Raw genomic sequence first — 12,302 nt, forward strand, 5'->3', positions numbered from 1 at the left:
GCCATATTCCCAGACACATTCCCAGTTTTCTCGGAATTGTCCCCATTTTTCAGTTTTGACCACTGCATAAACAAAATCCTATTTTCCTGCACACGATATACAAATTCTCTGATTTAGATAAATACTCTGATTCAGAAAGGAAATAGTAAAATGCAAAAACCTGAACTATTGTCAAACTCAGCATGACATGATGGGGATTGTGGGTCCCCAAAAGGGATCACTTAATGGTATAGCGAATGTGTCCACAGTACACACGGTGTTCGTAATGAAAACCGCAATTAAAAGTGACATATTTTATAGCATTTTGCAGTAATCTGCTCACTGCTGCCCCCTGCTGACCTGTTTCTTTCTCCTCACAGAATGTCCTCTCACGCTGGACGATTTCCTCCATTACAAGCACCTGGTGAACCGCAGAATGCAGGAGAAGCAGCTGAGCGATGAGCTGGAAGAACAAGCCACCTTACAGTTCTCCTCCATGGACCCAGAGAAGAAGGGACAGGTGGAATGGGATGATTTCCTTTCCCATGAGTCCATCTGTCTGCTGCAAAAGCTGCGTACACCGGTCAGTTCTCCGTGCTCTGTATGTCATAACATCCAACCTAGTAACACCAGGTTAATTCTGCGTACTGTAGATAGTAGTCCCACAGGTACTTGCCTTCTGTGTATGATGTCTCAGTGAGGGGCCTATTTGCTAATTACCTGTACTAAAGTATCAGAGGAGGCTGTCCTGATGATGACTTTTTTCTACTGAGACTCCGGTTTCTGGCCCAGATTCTGTACTGCACATACACAACCTAGGGGTTTACATGGACAGATGCCATTTGCGTAGGGGAAAGCAGCAAGGCTGCTGTACAGGGAACCGAAGAACCCTCTCCTGCGATGCTCTCCACATAGCACTGAATGGCTAAAGTGGGGCCGGGTAGCGGATAGGAGTTTAGGAGTCCACTAATACTCCCCAACACTGCCGCCTCTTTGGCAATCTCCTGAGTTGCCGGCTTCCCATTCCAGGCCTGATCCGCAGTGCATACGGTAGGAAGGGAATGCTGCGCACTACATCTTATGCACAATGTGTCACTTGTTGGGTTACTCCTAAAACGATTTCACTACAAGCTTCTCAATGTATAATTTCTGTCAACGCCTTTCTTGTTTCTCCTGTGATGTTAAATACTTTTGTGTCAAAAAAGACAAAAGTATTATAGGAGCGATACCTTTATTGGCTAACCGAAAAGATGATTATTATATTTGTCTCTCCTGAAAAGAATTCTCTGCTGAGGCTCTTATCAGCTAAGGAGCGGGAGCGGGCGCGGTCCACGTTTCTGTCCCTGGACCTGGACAATGACAGGCTGATTGGCGGCAGTGAGTGCAAGAGAGCGCAGCATGGCTGGTTCCGCAAACAGTCTAAAGAGGCGGTTTCCTGTAACGTCAGGTGAGATATCACAGCTCGAGCCTTGTGTTTTATAAGAGTGTTCTGCATACAAATGTACATTGTAAATCCCTTTAGTAAGATATGTAACCATGTTGCTGATGTATGGAGAGGGCAAAGTAAATGACCTCACCAAATATTCCTCTGTGTTTCCCCCGCCGAGGACAAGAGATGTTTTATTCTACGCATACAAGAGGTCAGCGGTTCATATGAAATTTGTGATTGTTGTATCTCTGCTTCTACCTGTGGGAGACGTGAAAGATGTAACAGCATAAAGCTGCTATTTATATCGCCTGAGGAAGTAGCTAATACAGCGCTTTGAATTCCTTACACACATTTGACAGAACCTTTTTATCTGTCATGTTTCCAGTGACCACCAATAAATTATAATAAAATTAAAATATTTAAAAAAATACCCAAAAACTGTAATTATAATTCCAGCTTTTAGAAATTATAATGAAAAGTACTGACCCTTCTTCCAGTTTCATGTGAATCTTTCCCTAGGCCTTTTCTCTGTTGCGCTACGGAAACTCTGTGTCACTTGTGCCGCTGTAAAGGAGGATTCCGCCCGCTGTGCCATCATCGCTGTGCTGCGGCAGCCTAGCGATGTTGGGCACCCTTGTCATACCGCGCTACTACGCACTGACACAACGCGAGAACAACGCACAAGCAGGCTGATCCTCCTTTGATATAATCTGGCACACAGGGGTCCCAATGATACTTTTTAAAAAGTTAGACAAACCTGGAGCTATCCTAAAATCATTTCATAAATAAGGGGCTACATTTGGAGTAATACAGGAGCGGCCATCGTTCTTAAATTAAATGCGATTTGAAGTTTGCAGAGGTAAAAGTTGAGCTATTTGTTGTAGAATTTGCAATTAATTTACAACCATTCTAGGCTTTCAATTTTATAAATGACCCCTCAGAAGGATGATCTAATACAGCCTAATTGTAGATTTTATGTGAAGTAAGGTTTATGTAACACATGTCATCCTTAATGATTTTATCAACAACACTTTCATGTCTTGTTATTATATTTTTCTTGCAAGATCACTGGATTAACAAGAGATTTTTTTTCACGCTCATAATATTCATATTATTTATTTGCTCGTGTAGCGCGCACCATTTATATGGGTAATAAAGCAGAAGAAAGACAGTGACAATAGAGGGCCCCGAGGAATCAGTAGTAAAGTAGATGTATGTCCTGTCATCCTCATGGTGCATTACAGGAGAAAGTGGCTTCTACATAAAATATATTACTGTCCTTTCCATGGCTCTGTGATGGAGATCAGTGTGCAACAGAACAGTATGTATGTATATATATATATATATATCCCCTATGGTATATACTGGTAGTCAAGAGAGTTTCTGTGACCACATGAATACAGCAGATCACTATCATCATCATCAACATTTATTTCTATGGTAGCAGTATATTCCGTTGCGCTTTACAATGGGGAAGAAACACAGTAATAGAACAATACTGGGTAACACAGACAGAGAGGTAAGAGGGCCCTGCTCACAAGCTTACAATCTATGGAACAATGGGAGTCACATTCATGAGGTTACATCTACATACCGCATATTGGTCCAGCCAGATTACAAAGGTAAAAAGTGTTTTGTATACTGTGTGATCCAGTCACACAGCAAAACCCATTGGCCAAAGGGTCAAAGGGTTTTTGTCTTGTGTGAGTAGAGGGTGGTGATAGGGTAACCTAGGGATATTAAGAGGGTGGTAGAGGAATATTATAATCTTGTCTGAAGAGGTGGGTTGTCAGAGAACGCTTGGAGGTTTGAAGACTCACTGTGCCAGGGAGTGAATTCCACAAAGTGGGTGCAGCCCGAAAAAAGTCCTGTAACCGGGAATGGGAGGATGTGATGAGAGTGGAAGAGATACAGATCTTGTGCAGAACGGAGGTGTCAAGTTGGGAGATATTTTGAGACAAGTTAGGAGATGTATGTCGGTGCAGCTTTGTTGGTGGCCTTATATGTTAGCAGAAGAATTATTTATTGGATTCATTGAAAAACAGACAACCAATCTAGACACTGACAGAGTGACTCAACAGAGGAAGAACGACTTGCAAGGAAAATCAATCTATCCGCTGCGTGCAAAATAGATTGTAGGGGTTTGAGTCTGATATTGGGTAGACCAGAAAGGAGGGAATTGCAATAGTCAATGCAGAAGATGATGGGTGCATGAATTAAAGTTTTTCATTATGTTTTGATATAGGTCATGAAAGTATGGGGTGACTTATAATATGCATAATGTTTTACAAAAGTAGGTGTTATCCACAAGTACAGTTAAGTGATGACACCAGAATTTATAGATTATAAGCAATGAGCAGTAAGTGTTAAACGCCTGCGTTGGACTAGAATATAGAATGGAGAGTGTAGAGCAAATGTCCAGTCTCTGGTGGACTGTGCACTGCTTACCTCTAGGAACCATAACTCCACGATGTACTCACCATCCACCAATCTCTGCCACTTCCTTGTCACTAGGGGAAGATCCAGCTCAGTGTCATCATGTGGGAGGGGCATGGAGGCAAGCAGGGACATCGCGGGGGACAGACACATCTATATATGACACAAAACAGGTTTATATTTATGTGTAACACAGAGCATGTATCCAGGAATGTGTAACCCCAACGACAGTTACAATTGTTATTCTTCTACCTTATGTATCCAGCACTTCCCGCACCTCTTAGATTGTAAGCTCATTTGGGCAGAGCCATGTTCTCCTTCTGTTTCATTCCATTGTAATTTGTTTATATTATGTTTCCCTTAATGTGCCTTATGTTTTATAATAAAATATGCTGGTTCTGGGATAATTCTTAAGAGGAAAAGAAATATTCAACTATTTAAAACCAGACTCATGTGACGTGCATCTCATCCAATTGCAATTTATTCCTGCGGAAGGTGTAGGTCATAGGCTTTGAATGCTTGATTAGGAATTTCTGTCTTTATTGTGAGCAGGTAAGTTGCTACATGTGTCATTTACTTAAATATTTTGCTGCTAAGTACTAAATAAATATTTGTGAATCAGCTGTACCAGGTAACGTAGCCCCACATTCTGCCCTGGGAACTAATGTCACTATTTTTCTCTTCCCGGTTACCTCAAGTATTAGCCATGTTGGGCCCATGTCAGAGAGCAGTCCGGGCAGCAGCACAAGCGGAAAAAGCCAAGAGAAGATCCCACTGACCACGGAGCCAGACGAGAGCAGGTGGGTCTGGCGCTGTGATAATACCATGTGCAGGTGAAGCAGACTTGATTGCACAGCCTGTTCTTCACTTAGCTCACTTAAATCACAGAATGTCATAAGTATAACTCATAAAATCAGGACAAAATATACCCTGCCCTGATCTCCCAAACCCTGACCCTGATTCACCCAAACCCTGACCCTTATTCACCCAAACCCTGACCCTTATTCACCCAAACCCTGACCCTGATTCACCCAAATCCTGACTCTGATTCACCCAAAGCCTGACCCTGATTCACCCAAACCCTGATCCTGATTCACGCAAACCCTGCCCCTGATTCACCCAAACTCTGATCCTGATTCACCCAAACCCTGCCCCTGATTCACCCAACCTGTGACCCTTATTCACCCAAACCCTGACCCTGATCACCCAAACCCTGACCCTGATTCACCCAAACCCTGACCCTTATTCACCCAAACCCTGACCCTGATTCACCCAAATCCTGACTCTGATTCACCCAAAGCCTGACCCTGATTCACCCAACCCGTGACCCTTATTCACCCAAACCCTGACCCTGATTCACCCAAACCGTGACCCTGATTCACCCAACCCGTGACCCTGATTCACCCAAATCCTGACCCTGATTCACCCAACCCGTGACCCTGATTCACCTAAACCCTGACCCTGATTCACCCAAACCCTGACCCTTATTCACCCAAACCCTGACCCTGATTCACCCAAATCCTGACTCTGATTCACCCAAAGCCTGACCCTGATTCACCCAAACCCTGACCCTGATTCACCCAAACTCTGATCCTGATTCACCCAAACCCTGCCCCTGATTCACCCAACCTGTGACCCTTATTCACCCAAACCCTGACCCTGATTCACCCAAACCCTGATCCTGATTCACCCAAACCCTGCCCCTGATTCACCCAAACTCTGATCCTGATTCACCCAAACCCTGCCCCTGATTCACCCAACCTGTGACCCTTATTCACCCAAACCCTGACCCTGATCACCCAAACCCTGACCCTGATTCACCCAAACCCTGACCCTTATTCACCCAAACCCTGACCCTGATTCACCCAAATCCTGACTCTGATTCACCCAAAGCCTGACCCTGATTCACCCAACCCGTGACCCTTATTCACCCAAACCCTGACCCTGATTCACCCAAACCGTGACCCTGATTCACCCAACCCGTGACCCTGATTCACCCAAATCCTGACCCTGATTCACCCAACCCGTGACCCTGATTCACCTAAACCCTGACCCTGATTCACCCAACCCGTGACCCTGATTCACCTAAACCCTGACCCTGATTCACCTAAACCCTGACCCCGATTCACCCAACCTGTGCCCCTGATTCACCCTAACCCTGACCCTGATTCACCCAAACCCTGACCCTGATTCACCCAAACCCTGACCCTGATTCACCCAGACACGACCACTTTCCACCCTTTACTTTATGTGGGCCACCCATGTTTACCTATGTATGTTGCAGTCTGACATATGTGACAAATTTGGGATAGTTTCCTGCTTTCCAAAACTTCCGTGAGCCTCATTACTTCTTCTCCTTAATGCTATGAGGAACACTGACTGTGATATTTGTACCATTATTCAATAAGCCTTCTAACTTGGAACATTATATATAATGTTACTAGATAATATATTTCTGTAATGAGCACTGGATATAAAGTATCAAGGAGAAGATTAGAACTCACACGTGGGTAAATTAAAGATCCCCTGAGCATATCCAATTTCATATTTTGTGTTCAGAACGTCTCATCGATCCATAAATCATCTAATTGTCAAACAAGTGAAGCAAATTTACGGAAACTTATTACTGTTTTGAATCTGCGCCAATCTCTTCTTAGCTTATAACTTTGTTCGGAGAAGCTGCAGTAGCTGTTAAGTCTGTCCTGAAACTCCCTCAAATGTCATTCAGTAAATATGTAAGAACAAAGCTTTATATGTGCATGAAGTTAGCCTAGGTGATAGACGTGTGATGTCTCTACTCTCTCTCAAGTCGGGGCCGGTTTTAGACAGAGGACGGCATACGTCTCCTGCAGAGTGTATCTAGAAAACAATTATACATAGCATAGGGGTTATATTTGCAAGGTGGGCGAACCCGTTAAAGTAAGAAGTTATGACTGAATGAGAGAGGTCACCTAACCAAGAAGTGGTTTCTTGGAGATATTGGAAAAATCACAGGAGACAAGTGAGCAGTCGCACAGCTTGACGCTGCCACAAATGGCACCCACAGCTTCCAATAAACAACGTGAGCTCTGATGAAAGAGCCGTGTGCACCATTATCTCCATTACACAATATTTATAACATGAGTCCTCACATTGTTTATAGATTTCACCTGAGCTACAATTCTCCACTTTAGCCGGAAGTGTAGAAAACCATCTAAACAATGACTTGACTCTGCAGCCTATTATGATCATTTTAAAGGGAAAAAATTAGGGTAGCCCAGTGACTTAGCCCAAGGTAGCCCACTATGGGACCAGCCAGGCGGCCCCCTGCCCTTCAGCCCAGCCAGACCCTGGACTAGGGAGACAAATGTTCAGCTCAAATGATCCTCAGCTGTTGAAGGACTGGAAAGTAGGGACGCAGCGATATAGAGGTGTCAGTGAGAGCCCCAGATGAGAGGCCTTCAGCTGTTCTATAGGGGGAGTTCTCCTTTAATTAGTGGACTTCACTTGCCAGGCATTTAAACAGTTGTTTCTAGAGATGCTCAGGCTGGGTTCTGCGAGAACCGAACACACCCTAACTTAGGAGATCCGAGTGCCGAGCGGCTTCACGCGCCCTCGGAATGGAAAATGAGGCAAAACATCACCGTTACGTCGTCAGATCTTGCGATTTTTGGATTACTTTTTAAGATCCAACATCACGGGGGGTGGGAAGGAGGGCGGTCCCCCATATTTCTTTTCTGCCACTGCTGTGTGCCAATGTTTCCTAGATCTGCTAGGAACTGCCGTGTGTTTGTGTCATTGCTCTGTCGCTTCCCATCTAGCCAGGTCGCTGCAGTATTTGTCCGAAAGTGTATGAAAATAATATTATGACCTGTGAGGTGGTCAAAATTGACTGCAAATGACTTGAAATTAGTGTTATTGAGGTTAATAATAATGTAGGAACAAAAAAAGAGCAAAAATATGTGATTTAAAGCTAATCCAGATCCAAAACCAAAACTAGTTCACGGGGGTGAGTGAGCATCTCTAGTTGTTTCAGCCTTCCTGCGTAATGGCAGATCTTAGAACATGACAGCGATTGGGTTACAGGAAACGTGGAAAGGGGGGGGGAATCCATCAGGAAGAAGGTAGCATGGGTTTAGTCCCTACCCCCTTAAAATGTAGAGGGTAGAGGGAGGGTAGAGAAACTCTTAAATGGTACAGTACATGACAGGCAGAATAAACAGTCATTACTATGTGATCCACTTACAATTTCCAGAGAAAATGATGTAACATTAAAAAGCATTTAACATCTCATTTTGATCAGTTTCTTTCTTCCTTGACGGTAATTGCAGTGTGTAGTTACAGCGTATGACTGAGCCTTAATTTCTGATTCTGTGTTGAAATGTTTAAAGACCTCTCTACTTCTAAATTTTACAGCTAATAAGTCTGCCTGACAGAACTTTGAGTTTAATCGGAGAACATTGGCAGACTTGCAGCGAGGAAACCATAAAACAGCGAGATGATAATTGTCAGTATAAGAGGAGAAAGTCTTTACCGGCAAAGTTGAAAGAGGAGGGAATATGATACGAATGGCTATAAAGCTTGTAGCACATGCTTATAAATTTTGGCGGTACGCAAATTTATTTAGGGGTCAGACTGTTAGTATAACTGGCTCTGGGGCCCCAGATCATGCTGTAATGTCCCACAGCCGAATGTCCCACTCGGATCCCCTAAGTTAGGGTGTGTTCGGTTCTCACGGAACTGAGCCTGAGCATCTCTAGAAACAACTCTTTAAATGCCTGGCAAGTGAAGTCCACTAATTAAAGGAGAACTCCACCTAGAGAACAGCTGAAGGCCTCTCATCTGGGGCTCTCACTGACACCTCTCTACAGCTGCGTCCCTACTTTCCAGTCCTTCAACAGCTGAGGATCATTTGAGCTGCATATTTGTCTCCCTAGTCCAGGGGCTAAGAATGATCTTTTTTATTACAAACTAAGGAGGTATATTCTAATAATTAACAATGCTGTTCAGCAGAGTTATTTACAGGTCGTTTAGCAATACAAATGGTGCGTGCAATGGGGTCATTCTTAACTGTGCATCAAGATGAGTAGAATTTTCAAAAGTGCACCATGAAATATTCACCTTTTCCCTCATATGCTGGTGAAATTTCATGTCTTGGCAACAGAATTTTGCCTTAAGTATTCCCACTCCTAACTCAACTACAGCCCACAGCAAAATGAATTGATCGTCGTCATTCCAGCTCTATTCATAGACTATAAATTCTGTGAAATGTGAACTTAAAAATAGAGTGGAGAATGGCGTTCTGCAGAACGACAGAGGAGAAGCTGAAATAGAAGGTTGTAACGCTTGGAAGTCATTCTTCTGCATGGAAGCAAATTTGTGCAAAATTCTGACGCAGCTTTGCAGTAAAGTCCTGTAATCCCAGAGATGAAGCTAAATCTAGGTTGGACCTGAAAGGAGTTAGACTTCTCTTTGCCCATTCTGTTCAATTAACACCACTAGGCTGCAGGGACTGGAGCCGCGGATTAAAGGCGTTATTGACCTATTACTGCTTCAATTTGTCAGCATTTAAAGCAAGTTTCAAACATAAATATATAGAGAGTTACGTTCAAAGTATTTTTCTTTTGCAGATTATACAGATAAAGATGTTGCTATATAGGCCCTATATAGGTATTACTCAGCCTGTCTGTGCAATTACGAAGTACAAATGAGGATATCACAATTAGATTTTTTTTTAATGAAAAGTGGAAGGTTTTTCCATAGATTCTGTAATGGAAGCCATAGTGTGGCTGATCAAGTTTCCAGATTCCAATATGTTTGCTGAAATACTGAATATATCTGTAAATAAATGGCAGAATATTATTTAATCTGTACTTGTCACTCTCTTTATAATGCAGTGAAGCTATGGCAATTGATTATCTAATCCTCTGCAAACCCAAATCTACATTGGGCTTTGTTGGGTGATTTGATCATTGATCATTGACCTCAACTGGTTAAACTCTGAAAACATGACATTGGAGTAGACTTTACTTGTTGGAGAGCTAAAGAGGGGTTTGTTCTGTACCTTTTACCCTTAGAGATTTAAATGATGGTTTGACAAATGTATGAACTATACCAATGACTATCATAGACATTGCTTCTTACCCTGAACCTTAGTGTTCAATCATTCATATTACCTTCATTATAAGTTAAATCGACTTCTACAGGCTAGCCACATAAAAACGTATTTGCTTTCTTCAACACATCCTCATCATCATCATTTATTTATATAGCGCCAACATACTCCGTAGCGCTTTACAATTGTGGACAAACATAGTAAACTAATAAACAAACTGGGTAAAACAAACAAAGAGGTGAGAGGGCCCTGCCTGCAAGCTTACAATCTATTTGACAATGGGAGTTTGACACATGAGGTTAAGTCTACATTTGCAGTCTGGCTGGGCCGACTGCAAAGGTAAAAGTGACTCATAAGCTAAATGTTCCTGTCACACAACAATGTTGGTCAAGGGGTAGTTGTATAACGGGTGGTAATATAGTAATGTAGTGAGGTTAAGAGGGTGGTTGAGGAATATTATAAGCTTGTCTGAAGAGGTGGGTTTTCAGAGAACGCTTGAAAGCTTGTAGACCAGAGAAGAGTCTTATTGTGCGAGGGAGAGAATTCCATAGAGTGGGTTTAGCCCGAAGAAAGTCCTGTAACCGGGAATGGGAGGATGTAATGAGTGTGGATGAGAGACTCAGATCCTGTGCAGAACGGAGTTGCCGAGTTGGGAGATATTTTGAGACAAGAGAGGAGATGTATGTTAATGCAGCTTTGTTGATGGCCCTTGTACAGAGACCTTTTACAATTGTTTCTCTCTTACAGACAAGTGAACTGGGACACCTTCTTGAGGGAGAATATAGTCTATATTCTTGCTGCTCGGCCAAACAGTTCCGCCATCCACCTGAAGCCATTGATCTAAATAACCAGAGGAGAGGTCAGCACCAAAACAAATGCCAATAACACCTGCCCACTGTTGGCTGCATGAGGTACGGAGAGAAGAGGGTGAATTTTGGTCACAAGAAGGTGCCAAATTCTTGCCAAGCTAACACAGAACGGAAATTTGACCCCAGAGTTGTCTTCCCTGATGAGCCCTTTGACGAATGACTTTATATTTTTAATAGTTTACCACCGCCATGCTCTAAATAATAATCATAGATTTTGGATTTCCTTCCTGAAGAATCTCATGCTGCAATGACACCATAAGGCTTGGACATCATGGGCAACATGTCTCACTAGTTATTCATTTGCTCGAAAAGAGGTAGGAACCAAAATGTTGTGGTTCTAATCTATGACTGAATCGAGTGCCGAGAAGGTGCCAACCAAGGCTGTTTCCTGGGCTTCGGGTCTAGTTCTTCTCTTGTAGAGTCCTTTGTTCATGAATTGCTAATGTTTTGGGTAATGTTAAACAAAAACATGTTTAATGCTGCGTCCATTGTAGTTTGTTTTGCATTTTTTATTTTTCAGATATATGATAGATTTCATTAAAAGGTTGTACAAGTACCCCTCTATCTGTCACTGACAGCCGGGCGTGACTGAGCAGAAGGATATAGCAAAATACTAGTTGCTGGAAGTCATGGTCGAAAGCATGCGACGTGAACTCACTGATTGTAAAGTTTTCTTCCACATTTACCATTGCTGAGATACATATCTAAGTGTGTTTTTCTTTGAGATGGGCTTTACAAGGATCAAAATTCCAAATTCAATTAACAGTAGCCATCTCTTTCCTGATTTTGAGTGTTCCACTTCTACCCTCTGCGAACTCTGTTCTGAAAGTAACAAGCTGTGTTACAATATAACATTGTAATCCTGGCACACTTTTGCAATCAGACATGTAACACAAGTTTTCCATAGCAACCACTTGCCATTTGCTACAACACATCTAGAAAAAAAACATAATTTCCCCACACTTCATCCAACATCTTCACCTTATACCATATTCTAAAATGAAGTTGCCTATTTAAAATTAGTCTGGGTATTACCCTGTGCTGGAATAATACGGACATTTGAAATGAAACTTCTGCATAAAATTGACAGTTGAAACTCACTGTTGTCCTCCATCTGTAACCACGGGAACAAATCAGTGTAGTCCACAGCTGCTATGGTTACAGATGTTTCTAAAAAAGGTCAGTTATGCATATGCCAAGTTTCAGCAAAAGTGAATTTCTGAGCCTTTAACGAGCATTTTCAGACAGAAGTCTTATTTGAATATTAGAAATGAATCCACTAACTTCTAGTAACCAGTATAATGATTTTAATGACCATCATTTTAGTGGCAAAAAATTTGTTTTCCCAAAAATACTATAACCAAATATATTTCTGTGGCATATTATATAAGGCTTTTATACATAAAATGTTAGTATTAAAAATAACAAAAATGTCCTGGATAATAGAAATCATCAGAGAGGTACTTGTCCAGCTTCTGTTTGGTACTCCCACTAC

The 12,302-nt window shown here is 42.4% G+C and overlaps 1 protein-coding gene across 2 annotated transcripts in view; it reads left to right on the forward strand.

The window, feature by feature from the left end:
- The window catches only part of PHF24 (PHD finger protein 24), a 120,792-nt gene extending 109,429 nt beyond the window's left edge, over positions 1-11,363 (forward strand). For both annotated transcript variants that reach the window (XM_075186989.1, XM_075186981.1), the window contains exons 5-8: positions 360-562; positions 1,260-1,426; positions 4,543-4,644; positions 10,686-11,363. In XM_075186989.1, coding sequence (XP_075043090.1) covers positions 360-562; positions 1,260-1,426; positions 4,543-4,644; positions 10,686-10,782 — 569 coding nt within the window. In that variant the 3' untranslated portion in view covers positions 10,783-11,363. The remainder of the gene's footprint in view (positions 1-359; positions 563-1,259; positions 1,427-4,542; positions 4,645-10,685) is intronic.
- Positions 11,364-12,302: the final 939 nt, after the last annotated feature.

Source organism: Mixophyes fleayi, chromosome 1 (genome assembly GCF_038048845.1).
Source record: "Mixophyes fleayi isolate aMixFle1 chromosome 1, aMixFle1.hap1, whole genome shotgun sequence".
Classification (NCBI taxonomy): Eukaryota; Metazoa; Chordata; class Amphibia; order Anura; family Limnodynastidae; genus Mixophyes; species Mixophyes fleayi.